Raw genomic sequence first — 14,336 nt, forward strand, 5'->3', positions numbered from 1 at the left:
AGAACAGTTGGCAAAATGGTCAATCGAGCAAATGCTGAAATATTTGTAAAAATATAACCAATGGCTACCCAGTGTCCAAAGTGATTTGCCACTGGTGTGATCTAGGTTATTATCTAGAATCACAGCAGGAATGAATATTGTTTTATTTCTCCACTGTTCTTGGCTTGCTCTTAGAAAATAAAATGAAAAAATTTAAACATTTTGGCATGAAACAGTTAAAGCGGGACTTTTGTCTGGCATGTCACATAGCCAGTGTCTTAACATTCCTTTATTCATTATTTTGACACTTGCTCATTTAGTTCCTGTTATGTGCACTAAGGACTCAGACACAATCTCTCCATTCCTTGTGGAGTTTCTGTTCTATTCAGGGAGACAGACAATAAAAAAGCACAGGAACAAACAGGCTGAAGAATTTGGGGAGAACAGCCTTGCAGAGACGGAGGAGAAACACGGCTTTGGAAGAGGGACTAGCAATTGTAAACATCGTGAGATGGAAACCAGCTCGACATGTTCAGGGAACATAAGCAAGTGTCCGAGGGAGCAGGCTAGGGCATGACATTAGGTTTGGCGACTGAACATCGCAAGCAGTTTAGGTGGTTTCCTCGGCGTGGTGGGAAGCCGGCGGAGATTTTGAGCAGTGGAGCGTAATGACCCCATTTTCATTTTTATAAGTTTGTGTTGGATTGTGTAGATAATAGATTGCACTGTGAATGGAAATCAACAAGATAAAGATTAGAGCCAATAGATAGCATGGCCACATTGATCAAATCTGCAAAATAAAAGATTGCCCATTTCTAAAAGGGGACCAGAATGTGTACTAGTTCTGTACTTTGCTGAGACTCTTCAGCTAGTAGTTGCAGATTACATTTGGATGTATATATGTGACAACCACAATATATACAATAAGGAACCATCTAGTACTCCTAACCACAGAACTCTCACAATGGAGGGAGGAAGAAAAGGGGAAAGATGCGATGCCAGCGGGTCTGGCCGGCGGCGGCCGTGTGGCTATGGGATGCAGCGCAACTCTCTGGATGGCCACCAGGGGGCGAAACCGAGCTTAGCTTCACGTCTGCTTGCTTCTGGTTCTCTCCGCTAGGACAAATTGGTCTTTCTTTCCCTTGGCCAACTTCAGCCGGCTTCAGCTGCGTCCCAAGCTGCTGATGGAAAATGAAGTTAACGAATTCTTCCCCTTCTTCTGTAAATGAACTGGAACAGATTCAAGCACAGACAGTTACAGAGATCTTGGGGAGGCTGCTGGCCCTGTTACCACATAGGAACTGGTCTTTCTAATTTCACAGGTTATCTTTTGGATAATATATATATATGTGTGTATGTATATATATCAATATATATTATGTCTGTGTGTGTGTCCTCATTTTACTGGACTTTTTAATCAGCATTTGACCAGTCCCTTCTATCCTTTATTGTTCTACATACTAAATTGAAACTTTACTGAATAAAAACACTCTCTAAAACATGATTAAATGGTCTACGCCACATGCACTTGAGCTGAACATGAGTCCTTTAACATGGAATGTCACACAAGTTGGTATTTCTAATTGTACAAAACTGTTTATGTAGTTGTTTTATAGTACACAAAATGTATGATGCTAGATTTGTAAACAATGTATTTGAAGACACTTTTAAAGCATAAAATTTTAATAATCTGTTTCAGATATACAATACAAAAAATAATTGCAATTTTGTTTGCATTCTAAATAAGACCTGAATGCTAACATCAAAATTGATGATCACCTCAGAAGGTGAAATTCGAGAAGCTCTACAGAGATCATTCAGTGATTCCCAAAGGAGTGTGCTATGGCTGTGTTGAATAGAACAGTTCCACCTTGTGGGGGGCTGACGTAGGCACTGCAGAAGGGCTATCATCTCTGGATGCTGGCTACCAACTGTCAAAAGTCCTCTCTAGTTCCTGCAAAAACACAAAATGCCACACCCTCTTCCCCATTTCCAAAACCTGCCTGTGGACCAGTGCTGCCCATAGTTAAGAACCATTGCACCTTCTCATTTTTATCAATGGCTAAATGGCTAAATTAAGGCCCAGAGAAGGGGAGGAACCTGCCTAAGTCACGGGCAAGACATACAGAAAACAATCAGAGACTTACTGAAAAGTTACTACACAGAGCTCAGGCATCCTACTAGAACCTGGCTGGGGCGGGGAGGCGGGGAGAACAAGAAACACAAAACATGGTCTCTAGTCTCCAAAGGAGATAGGAAGAGAGTGAAAGCAGTAATATTTATTGGGAACCTATTGCATTCTAGCACTTTCTAAACATCTTCCTGGTGTCTTTGCAGCAACCTTCTGAGAAAACAGGCTCATGGAGGTTAAATGGGGACAGAATTTGAACCTCACAATTTACCTTTTCACTATTACTTTCCCTGTGTGTGCAACCATAGAAATGAGAGATTTTAAAAATTATGCAGAAATTGAGAAAAGCTAAGAACGTGTCCTGTCAATGTCAGACGAGTGCTCTCTCTAAGGGCCGTCTGGTCCTGCTGGCAAGTGTGACTGTTTCCCTTACCACTCGCCACTGCTTAGAGGCCAGACTCTGTGACGTTTGAGATTCAGTTGAAAAACTGAAAAGCTGCAGAGTATTTTGGTGTAGTAAATATGTAAGTGATTTCTATCCCATCGAGGGGCTAACCACAAAGATTGTGGCTCTGTTGGCCCATAGGATGTTGATCACTTCGGGTCTAACTTAGCAATTTTATTCCAGCATTTTTTCTTTCACTGACTATGTATATATAGATCAGCTTCTCATATCTTCCTTTGGAGTGGCTATCATTTTCCTGGGTCTTTCAATCCTGTTAATTAAATCTTTGACACATGCTCCTTATATTGTTGTATGTGAGTTATATGTTTTTGTTTTTAACTGTGAGGATTACATTTTGACATTAGCATGAACCAACTGACTGCTCTAAGTGCTTGCAGGATGTCCAGTGGAGGCTTGGTGAATCAAAGAAAGGGAAATCTTGAGCTGGGCCTTGAAGGAAAAGTAAATTTCTACAGACAGAGAGGAAGGGCCTTCCAGGCAGGATTGCAGCATGAACTAAGGAAGAAAGGAATTAGGGGGTTTTGTAGGGGCTACGATGGCAGGAACGGTGCCTGTTTGGTCTTTTTCTTCATGTCCTGCTCCTGAACTTGTAGGATGTGGAATGTGAAGGTTAAAAAAATATATACTACTACAGAAACTCAGTAAGGCCGGGGATTGGCGCTATTTGATCAGCAATGTACTCAGTGTTCGGACATAGTAAGTCAACAATGACTATTTATTGAATGACTAGGTTGATAAAAATAAAATTGGCTTCCATCAATTGACTACATACTCTATGCCAGGCACTGTGCCAAGCTCTTTACATAAGTGATTGCATCAGATCCTCACACTGATGGTACAAGATGGATTTTCTCACTTTTTTTTTTTTTTAAACTAGGTCTAGCCTATGTCAAAATGATGGCATGGGTCATTTTTATCTATGGGCTTTCCTGATCCTTCCCCCAAGGTTCCCGGTTCAAGACTTACAACTATTCTTCCCACTGTCCAAACTCCCCAAGCTTGGTGGTGTCACCCTCATTGGAATAAATCAGTCCTAAATGATGTGATCTGAGAGTCCGGATGGCCCTTCAGGAAACCAGGGACCACAGATACATAAGCACTTACTGAATTTTAATGAGTGGATCTGGAGGCAACAATCACTGCGATTCTTGGTTTTCTTACCTACAGGGAACCTTGTGTTGTGGTAGAAATGGAAAACTAAAAAGAAGGAAAGGGGTTCTGCTTCCAGCCCTGCCTCCACTCCACATAGAAAGAGAATTCTAGACCTCTGTTAAGGAGACTCCCAATTTCTGGGTAGCAGCATGGTGTGGAGACATGGAGAATTATTGTTCACATTCCCCCCTTCAAGAAAAGGCTCATGGGCCAGCAGAGAAGAGTGTCGTTAGCTGTAGCCTCCGCTGTTAACTCGGGCAGATTTGCCTTAACTCTTGAGCTGAGGTTCTGGTCTTCATGGGATGTGCGGAGCCCATGACTGAGCAGGGCTGTCCTACAATGTCCTCTCCATGTCTGCCTGACTCAGGACTCTTCTATCAGGCTCCAGAGCTCCCCACAGGGCTGACCGAGGCTTTGTCAGATCTACGTCTTCGTCTGGCCACTCCCTTTCCCTAATCCTGCTTCCTCCTGTTTCCTTTGACAAGGGTTGCCTCCTCAATAAGCCCTTCCCACTCTTCAATCTGTCTCTCCATCTGCATCTGCCTTCCCAAAGATGCAGCTGACACAGATGAGATATTGTTAGCTTCAAGCAACCTTTCATCAGTGCAGGGAGCGGATATATATTTTGTTAATTTATGTATTGATTTGAGAGAGGCAGAGAGAGAGAGAGGTACATCAGTCTGTTCCTGGATGTGCCTGCCCCAGCAGAGGACCAAACAGGCAACCTCTGTGAGCAGGATGACGCTCTAACCAACCGAGCTCTCCGGCGGGAGTGGGTATTTTAGAACTGGGTTTGAATCAGTACCAGCAGGGTGTAGAATCATCCTGGATGCTGGGGAGCAGTCCATATATCCACTCTGGCTCAGGAACCAAGCAAGCTTTTATTTCTTGTTACTCTTCTTGACACTGACTACGCCTTGGTGTCATATGACGCGGCTCGAATGTTCCCACTGGCTTTCTCAATTAGGGATTTGTTCAATGAATCAAGAGTGTGACTAAAGATGAAGTCCATTTCCAGTCAGCAGCTCAGCTTCAGTCAGGTTGCCTGGTTATAAATGGACTATTATCTGGTCATATATGGACTCAATAAGCCCTTTACCCACACACTGGGTCATGACTTAGGACAGTTGTATCTCGACCGCCGGGCAGGCTGTCACCATTCTCACAGGCCACTTATAAAATGTCTTATATTTGATGTTGGGTGAGGCAGTCTTAATGTGGTAGGTGACCTGGTATTTAACCTGAACCCACATGCCCTCCGCATCTCCACCCCCTGCCTAACATCCAAGGCCTCCCCCAGACGCACCTTCCCGGGAACAGTTCTCTCATCTCACCAGCCCAGTTGTACCTGACGTTAGCTGAGGTTCTACACACACCGTCCCACTGAGCCCCTACGGCAACCTACAGACAGGTATGATTATCCCCATTAAGAGGACACTAAGGCTCTGAGAGGTTAAATTTGTCCTCATGGTGCAAAATGACAAAGATAGGAACAAAGCCCAGGTCTACATGACCCCAAAGCCTGTGTTCCTAAGGCCTTCCTACATGATATCACGTCCCCAGCATTTCCCCCTTTCCTGACCCACAATGGTCAGGACTTGGCCCCACTTGGTTGCGTTACTTCATATGCTTGTATGCTTATAGAATGAAGTTTTTATTGAGTATATACAGTATATTCCCGCCTGCATTGAAAGTTGCTTGAAGAAAAGGATATTTTTTTTTTAAATGAGAGGAGGGGAGATAGTTTGATATAGTCCTGTATGTGCCCCAACAGGGATCCACCTGGATGCTTGAATGAACTGAGCTATTTATAGCACCTGAGGCTGATGCTGGATCAACAGCACTATCCTCAGCACCCAGGCTGATGCTTGAACTAATTGAACCATTGGCTGCAAGAGGGGAAGAGAGAGAGAAGAGAGAGAGGGAAGCAGAGAGAAGCAGATGGTTGCTTCTCTTGTGTGCCCTGACCAGAGATTGATCCCGGGACATCTGCGCACTGGGCCAATGCTCTATCCACTGAGCCAACTAGTCATTTCTCTTAAGGGTCCATGGTATATAGCAAGATATTTGTACATAGTGATTAAATGTTTGTTCATTCATTGTGGTTGATTTCATACAAAAAGGAAAAGAAATTAAAATACTGTATGCTCACTACTAGACACTATACTTTCAAGACTGTTTTATGCAACCCTATTCTAATTTGCCCTATTTGAATGCTTTGTGATAGGTACTATTATCTTTGGTAGAGACAGTTTCTTTGTTTCTGAGGCTACTTAAATGGAGTGACTCACCTATTTCTACACGACATGTGAGTGGTGGAACGGGAATTGTTCACACATGTCATTTCCTGGTTCTAATCTATTCTTGTCACACATGATTGGCTTTCTGATTTCACAGTTAAATCTGGTTCCACTAGGCAGTCTTTCATGGCACCCACTATTTTTTTTTTTGAGTATATGTTTTAAATAATTTCAGGTCACTGAGTAGATCTAAAAGAGGAGATTGACAAGAAAAATATTGGCTTCACACCAATGAATACAGACTATTTGTGGAGTGGAAGGAGAAAGGGGTGCCCTGGGGACTACAGATGGGACCCAGACTGAATATAAAGACAGAGGCGCTGGGGAGCGGAGCCACCATCAGGGAGACTCACCCCAGTGACTGCAGCCGGGTCGGTGTTGTCCCTCCCAAGATGAAGCTGCTGCTGCTGTGTCTGGGGCTGACCCTGGTCTGTGCCCAGGAGGAAGGAAACCATGAAGTTGTGACAAGCAACTTTGATGTGTCAAAGGTAGAGTCAGGGGAGCATAGGGAGTCTGACTTAGGGGTGGCTGTGGGGATACTGAAGCAAGGTGGCCCCACGGGACGGGAAGAGGTTTTGACATGTTAGAGAAAGGGGTGATTTTTAACATTGGTCTAAGAGCAACTGTCCTATGTGGGAAGAGGACAGCACTTGAGAACCTCCATTTTCACTGGAGGGACAGTGGAAAGAGCCTCACACGTGGTGTGAATTGTCCTGAGTTCTCATGCTGTCTTCAGCACTCAGAGTCTGGCCCATCGGGCAAGTTCACGGAGACGAGTGTCCATGAGATGCCCCGTCTTCTCCTCTCTCCCAGCCATTTTACTGATTTATTGCAGCTCTCAGGGGAGTGGTATACTGCTATGTTGGCCTCAGATGTGAAGGAAAGGATAGAAGAAAATAGTGTCATGAGGAGTTTTGTGGAATATATCCAAGTCCAGGACAACTCTCTGACATTTAAACTTCATGTAGAGTAAGTATTTTTTTTTTTTTACTTAAGAAAGGGAAAACAGAAGCCCAATATGGTCTTGGACCACTAACACACACACACACACACACACACACACACACACACACACCCGCATCTGCACACACATGCAGACATACACTTAACATTGTGGGCCTGAATCTAAAATCAGAATCACTCATCTGACACAGATGTGGAACTTGCCACTTTTTCTAGATTCAAAGATAAAAATTGGTGAGAGCAATTAATTTAAATGGGACTAGAGGAGGTAAGAGATTGAGGGGTGTCAGAGTCATGAGTAGTGTGGCAATATAACACAGGTTAAGAGCATAGGATTAGGAATCAATAGCCTATCTATCTCTTGAAACCATCTCTTACTAATTACATGACCATGAGAATTCATCTCCTTTGACAGAACTCATCTCCTTTTACCCACTTTTCCCTCGGGTAAGAGAAGATGGTAATGATTGTCTTTCACGGCTCTTGTCTCTGTAAGGGCAGAGTGAGGCAGTGTGTGCAGGGCACTCACCCGAGAGGCCAGCAGGTGCGAGCACTCAGCGAGTTGTCCGGTCACGGAGCTGTGGGAACAGTAAGAGTGTGAAGTGCTGAGGGAGTAACAGTGGTATCAGCAGTTGATTCATTGGTAAAATAGAAAATAAAAAACAAAATAAGGTAAATCAGAGCTCTTCCAAATTTGTACTAAAAATGTGTAACAATGAATTGGAACCAGGCACTCGGATTACAGGTGGAACGGGAGGGAGCCGGCCCCATCCGTATCTCTTGGGCATCTGCTCTTTCTGTTTTACAGGATTGAAGGAGAATGTCTTGAATATACAGTGTCTTGTGACGAAACAGGAAAGAACGGGGTATGTAATGCTATCTGTAAGTATACAAAAAAATATCTCTGTAAATTTTACTGCATCTGCAGGAGGTTTTCTACACGCCAGGGTCCTTAGGATCTTGATCAATTCCTCACCAGTGCTTATTAAGGTAACACAAATGAGGCCATGCGGCAGCCAATATATTCAACTTGGGAGAGCCTTGTGTATAAAAGCCAAAACTGGCACATAATTCCATCAGAAGAAGATGGCTATTTGGACACGTGTACCACCTGGAAACAAAAGAATATGGGCAAAAACCAAAAACGAAACGTGACTTGTCAGGATAGCTGCTCATTTGCTGCTCACTTCCTGATGAATTCTGGTGGCTACTGCCACGACACGTTGTTCAGATAGAGTGCTGGGTGTATAATGGCCCTGGGGCTTGTGGACAGGACAGAGACACAGAGCTGGCCGGAGATGGTGGGTGAGCCTCACAGAGGATGGTAGAGGTGAGGTTGCTCTGTGGCTGAATTCTTCTACCATCAGTGGGCAATAACCAGGAGCAGAATTCCAGTCAGTAGTCAATTTTACCCTTAGACGTCACCTATGAGGCCCCGGAAATTGCCGACAAGGCCTTGGATATCACTCGGTCTTGTCCAGGACATGCACTTGAATCTGTTCTGTGAAAGAGGCCAGTAAAGGGCTCCACTGGCTTCCATGGACCGAAGCAGTTCTGAGTTGTGTTCCATTTCCTCCACAGATGCTGGATTCGCTACAATTACCCTAATTGAAGCAGTCTATAGTGACTATTTTATTTTTCATCTCATTAATTTCACAAATGATGGAACATTCCAAATGATGGCACTCTATGGTAGAGTATATTTATTCTGACGTTCATCATGGAGTGGGGAAACGGGGGAGAAAAGAGACCTGAAAACAAAGTATCCTCCCATTCTTATGCTGGGACATCTGTCCTCCTCTGAAGAGAGGTGCTCACCTTGGGGAATCCCTCAGTCTCGGTGATGGTGGGATAAATCTCTTCAGGCCCCAAGTATTATATATTCCCAAAACGTCAAATTCAAGACCGGTGATAGCCCATCCCTAACTTCTGCCTAAGCATCAATCACTGCCACCCATTTCCCATCTACCTGTCCCCATGTCACCAAGAACCTCAATGACCAACACACAAGACACAGTGGTGACTGTCACTGTTTCCACAGCCCGAACACCAGATGTGAGTCCAAATCTCAAGAAAAGGTTTGAAGAACTTTGCCAACAACATGGAATTCCTAAGGACAACATACTAGATATGACCAATGTTGGTAAGTTTAGCTATCTCTGCTTTACTCTGCCTAAATTCCCATGAAGAAATTTAAGAGGAGAAACACCTGCAATCAGTCCCCCCTACCTTAACCTGGAAATCCTTTGGTTCCTTGCTGGGAAGTAAATGGTGGGAGAGTGACTGTGCTCTGTTCTGTCTCTGCAGATCGCTGCTCCCACCTCCGAGGGAGCCATGAGACCCAGTCCTCCAGGTGGGTGATGTCTGATGGAGAGGCAGTGGCCCAGGGATCACTGCCTTCAAAATCATTAGGGGTTTATGTTCAAAGATCACAATAAAAATCATTTGGTAAGCAGTCCTTCAGGGTGAGCCTGAAACTTAGAGCTGGGTGTCCTGGGTTAGAGACCCACTCCTTTTGTGGGCTTTAGAGCAAGCGACCTAAGCAATTAAAAGGAAAATGATAGATATTTTACAGAATCATTGTGTGGATACCCTGCTGGTGAAAAGGCCTCAGTGATTGAGGACATTTCCTCAATATTGTTAAGACTTAAAACTTGAAATAGGAAAAGAGTACTAAGGTGTGAGTATGAAACTCAAATACATATTAGTGCTTTGTCCATCTTCCAAGCCCCAAAGCTGTGGTCTCACCCTCCAATCTGTCATAATAATGTCTTCCTTTGATCTCTGCACAATCTGAACTTCTTTTCTGGAAACAGACTGACTCATCTCCCAGTTGTCCTTCACCAGGAGAATCGGTTCTGTATTTCCTCACCTGTTTCCTAACTCAGATTCACTGTGGGGCTCTATTCAGATGAAATATGGGGAAGTCTTAGCAACTATGGCTTTGTACAGTCAGCATTTAATAAGAGGTAGCTATGGTTATTCACATTCTTCCTCAATTTATCAAAATATCCTCAAAACTTTTAATGTGGATGACACCAGACACGAGTCTCGGTTCCTTCATTGATTCCTCTCTCTTTGCATAGACTGAGTTTAGGGGAGGGTACGATGGGAACAGTCAGAGAAAATCATTGACTCAATGCGCTCCTTCCCCATATTCTGCTTAGTAATAAGTTAGAATGCAGGTTGATGTTTATTTCTTCACTTTTGCTATGTGTAATAGAAATTCTCTTTGTCTCAATGGAACCCAGGAAGTGCTTAACGAGTGTCTTTGTTCTCTCTGTCATCTGCTTATTTAGTGCTGAGTGAATCCTTCCTCACCTGGGAGCCAGGATCTTCATTCCACGGTCCTCATGTATCTTGTGACAAGGTGTGTGAGCCAGTTTCCATCACTATCATCCATGAAGGCGTTAGCCCTGCATCTTCAGGATTTTTTCTAATCATTGGGAAAAACTCATCAACTCGCCAAGAATCAAAGGTTTTCTTCAAATTTCCGCCTCTCTTTGCCAGACCCAGGAGAAGTCTGTCATAAATAAGACCTTCCTCTACCTGTCAATAAATGATTCGTCTTGCAGTCATGTGATCATCTCTGTGTATGTGAGCGACAAGGGGCTGACACAGCGAATGGGGGGCTTCCTTGGCCCTGTTCCTAAATGGTCCTCTTCCTTCTCAGAGTCTTCCTTCAGTATCAGGATTTGCCTATTTCTTAATGATCCAATGAAGCAAGCCAACTGTGAGACTTGCCCACAATATGCCATGGTTTAGAATTCTCTTTCTTGAGGAAGTACTGGGTGTTAGATGCTGCTGCGGCTGGGACCAGCTAGCCACGTTTAAGACCTGCCCCCACCCCAGCTCTCTACCCCACCCAATCCATGACATAGTTGGCATCCCTTCATGCTCTCAGAAAACCTTCTTCAGCCACCACTTTTATCTACTGTGAGCACTTAAAAAAATTTTATTGGTATGACATTGGTTCACAAAACCATACAGGTTTCAAGTGTACAACACAATAAACCACCATCTTCCCACCACATGTATCCTCTGCCTGCCTGCAGCTCGGTCACACCCCCCTTTCCCACTGGCCATCAACACACTGTTGTCTGTGTCTCTGTGTTATGTACAAATATTTCTGGGCTAATTCCTTCACTTTCTATTATCCAGTTCCCCAACACCCCTCCCTTTTAACAGCTGTCAGTCTGTTCCATGTATCCATGCCTCTGTTTCTATTTTGTCCATCAGTTTATTTTGTTTATTAAATTCTACATATAAGTGAAATCATATCATACTTGTCTTCCTCTGATTGGCTTATTTCACTATGCATAATAATCTCCAGGTCCATCCATGCTGTCAGAAAAGGTAAGATTTCGTTCTTATTTACGGCTGGGTGGTAGTCCGTTGTGTAGCTGTCCAATGGCTTTTTATGTCTTGTCACCTACTGACGGGCACTTGGACTGTTTCCCATTGCATCACACTGCAATGAATGGAGGGATGCACCTCTGCTTTTGAATTAGTGCTTTCACTGTGAGCACGTTCAGTGAGAGGCCAGGAAATGGGAGCACTAGCAGACCTTAGCGACCTGTACTGGGTGCCATCAGGAGGCATCAAGGAGGCTGAAGTTTCTTTACCTCTTATTTTGGGAGCCTATGGGCTTTGGGAAAAGGGAAATTAAAGTTCTTTCTCTGATTATAATTCCTTCCTTGCATCAGATAATAAAAACATTGTCAAAATTGCACTTGGGTGCAGGAACAGAATTACATGGGGGTGGGGAGAGTCATACACAAAGAATGACTCAGTCATTGTCAACATGTGGTTAATGACAGAAGGCTTTCTAGGGAGCTGAAAGCCTCTTACTCCCTCTCTTGCTCTGCCTCTGTGTCAGAAGAATAAGTTAGCTTCAGGCTTATTTCTCCTGACATACGCACTTGGCCTGGTTTGCTGACAAGTGGCAAAAGGCATGTAGAAATCAAACCAGTTATGCTGTGATCTGTCATTTTTAAATGTTGTCATTTAAGGGACAGACAAGCTTATGCCCAGAGCATGGCCTAGCAGGTCCTTGGGAATGATTAGAGCATTACAAGCAATAACAGTCAATGCACAGGGAGCCACTTGGATGATGGGAGGTGACTGGGTGGTGTCACATGTCAGAAAACTACAGCCCAGGGGAGGCACAGAGAGACCCTCAGCTGCTCCTGGGTCAGGGTGTCAGCTTGAAATCCCTCTGAAACCTACCCCTCAATTTTAAACATTTCCAGCAAATGAGGCATGAGATGTTAAGAACACTCAAAAGCAAGGAGTGAAGACATCAGCTAATCAGAAAGAGAGCAGAGCAGTCATTTTCAAAATAAAAGGAAAAAGAAAAGCAGTCCTGTCCACTGGGTTCTGAGGACAGATCTGGGTCACCCATGCAGGGGGATCATATCCCTCAGGCGGGGAGGCCGGCTGAAGATGCCAAGCTCGGAGAAGCAGGGCTGAGCCAGAGTGACTTGGAGACAGCTCCTCTTCCTCCCCCGCAGTCACAGGGAGAAGCTGACTGCCTGTGGCCTGAAAGGAGGCACCACTACCCATTAGAGAATGAAACACATGCAGTCCCTGCCCTCCTGGGACGGCCTGACCCCATGGCTAGGCTCCAGTGTTACCACGAGCCGGCCTGAGGGGCACAGGTAAGACGGTTCTGCTGTGGGCCATAAATAATCTCATAAAACAACATCTGACAACATCACTCTGAGATAATTAAAACCATATTAATGTGCAATCCAAAAATGTGTCTCTCTTATGGCTAAAATGAGTGACTGCTGCTTCTTTATCAAGCACAGCTTCACAGTCATGCCTGTCTCCGCTCCCTATAGGTAAGTTTTATGGATTCATTCAATCATAGACTTGCCCCTGATTGCTTATAACATCCAACCTAGAGCTTCCTTAGATCGTCCCCAAGTCTTGTAGTAATTTCCTCCTAACACTCTGTGGCTGAGACACCATGTTTCCCATGGTGAGCACACTTCCTAGTCTTTTCAACTGCAAGTATAATTCTGGTGGTCTTTGTTTGAAGGTATTAACATTTTTAGAACTAGAACCCAGGCTCACTACATGCCCGTGAACCCTAGAAGTCTGGAATATAGCAACCTGAATCCCAAATGCAGGGCCTGCTTCAATATTTGCATCCTGTAGGGACAAGGACACAGATGCCTCCGAGGACTTTTGGCTGAGCGGTGGGGAGGATAGAACTGGCTTTACTCCACTCAGGTGGAGGAACTGACTTATTGGGAAAGATAAATATCTATGTCTGGGTATTTCAGTGGTTTCTCTAGCTAAGCTGCTAAAAGAAAAATTATAATAATGTGTGTGGTGATTGTGCGTGTGTGCGTGTGTGTGAGATAGATAGAGACCCAACCAAAATCTAGTAAGGTTTAATGAAGTTAGAATTAATTTCACTCTCCTATGATCAATCTGAAATGAGTGTTCCAAGTTGGCTGGCAACTCTATTCCACAGTCATTCAGAAACCTAGTACTTTCCTTCTTGTTTCTCCTCCCACCCTAGGGTATTGTTCTCATGAGTGCTGTCAAAGCTGAGTTGTGGCCCAGGCTGAGTAGTTCAGTTAGAGCATCATCCTGATACACCAAGGTTTTGGATTTGATTCCCTGTAAGGCACATATAGAAATCAACCGACAAGTGCACAAATAAGTGTAACAACAAATCAACATTTCTCTCTCTCTCTCTGTCACTCTCTCTCTACTTTTCTCTCTCTAGAATAATAAATAAATTTTAAAAAATATATAAAAATCTGAGTTGCAAGACATAAGGGATCAGAGAATGTGGTGGAATCATGATCTTATGGTCACTGTCCTCTTTGGCCCTGGTTCTGGTAGGTTATCTATCACTTGCCCATTTTCCCCACGGACATAGACATCCTCAGTTTGTGCAGGCTCAGAGAAATCATTTTGAAGATTTGAGAGTCACATGCTTTTGCTATAGGCCAGACCTCTAAATTTCTCTTGGCCGTGCAAATCCCTCAGAAACTTAGATTTCTGATGTACTTGCCTCTTGACTTCTCTGTGTGTAGACAGCCAGGCATGAAAACTTTTACTAGGCATAGAGTTAGGCCAGAAAACAAATTTTTTTTGTGTGTGACAGAGACAGAGACAGAGTCAGAGACAGAGAGAGGGACAGACAGACAGGAAGGGACAGAGATGAGAAGCATCAGTTCTTCATTGCGGTTCCTTAGTTGTTCATTGATTGCTTTCTCATATGTGCCTTCACCGGGGGGCTACAGCAGACTGAGTGACCCCTTGCTCGAGCCAGTGGCCTTGGGCTCAAGCTGGTGAGCCTTGCTCAAACCAGATGAGCCCG

General features: G+C 44.2%; 1 protein-coding gene across 1 annotated transcript; it reads left to right on the forward strand.

The window, feature by feature from the left end:
• Window positions 1–6,337: 6,337 nt before the first annotated feature.
• LOC136322765 (salivary lipocalin-like) lies at window positions 6,338–10,565 on the forward strand. The gene is made up of 7 exons (XM_066254668.1): window positions 6,338–6,516; window positions 6,864–6,997; window positions 7,800–7,873; window positions 8,573–8,683; window positions 9,033–9,134; window positions 9,299–9,344; window positions 10,291–10,565. The coding sequence occupies exons 1-7, from the start codon at window positions 6,421–6,423 to the stop codon at window positions 10,298–10,300; spliced, it is 573 nt and encodes a 190-aa protein (XP_066110765.1). The 5' UTR covers window positions 6,338–6,420; the 3' UTR covers window positions 10,301–10,565.
• Window positions 10,566–14,336: the final 3,771 nt, after the last annotated feature.

This window comes from Saccopteryx bilineata, chromosome 2 (genome assembly GCF_036850765.1).
Source record: "Saccopteryx bilineata isolate mSacBil1 chromosome 2, mSacBil1_pri_phased_curated, whole genome shotgun sequence".
Classification (NCBI taxonomy): domain Eukaryota; kingdom Metazoa; phylum Chordata; class Mammalia; order Chiroptera; family Emballonuridae; genus Saccopteryx; species Saccopteryx bilineata.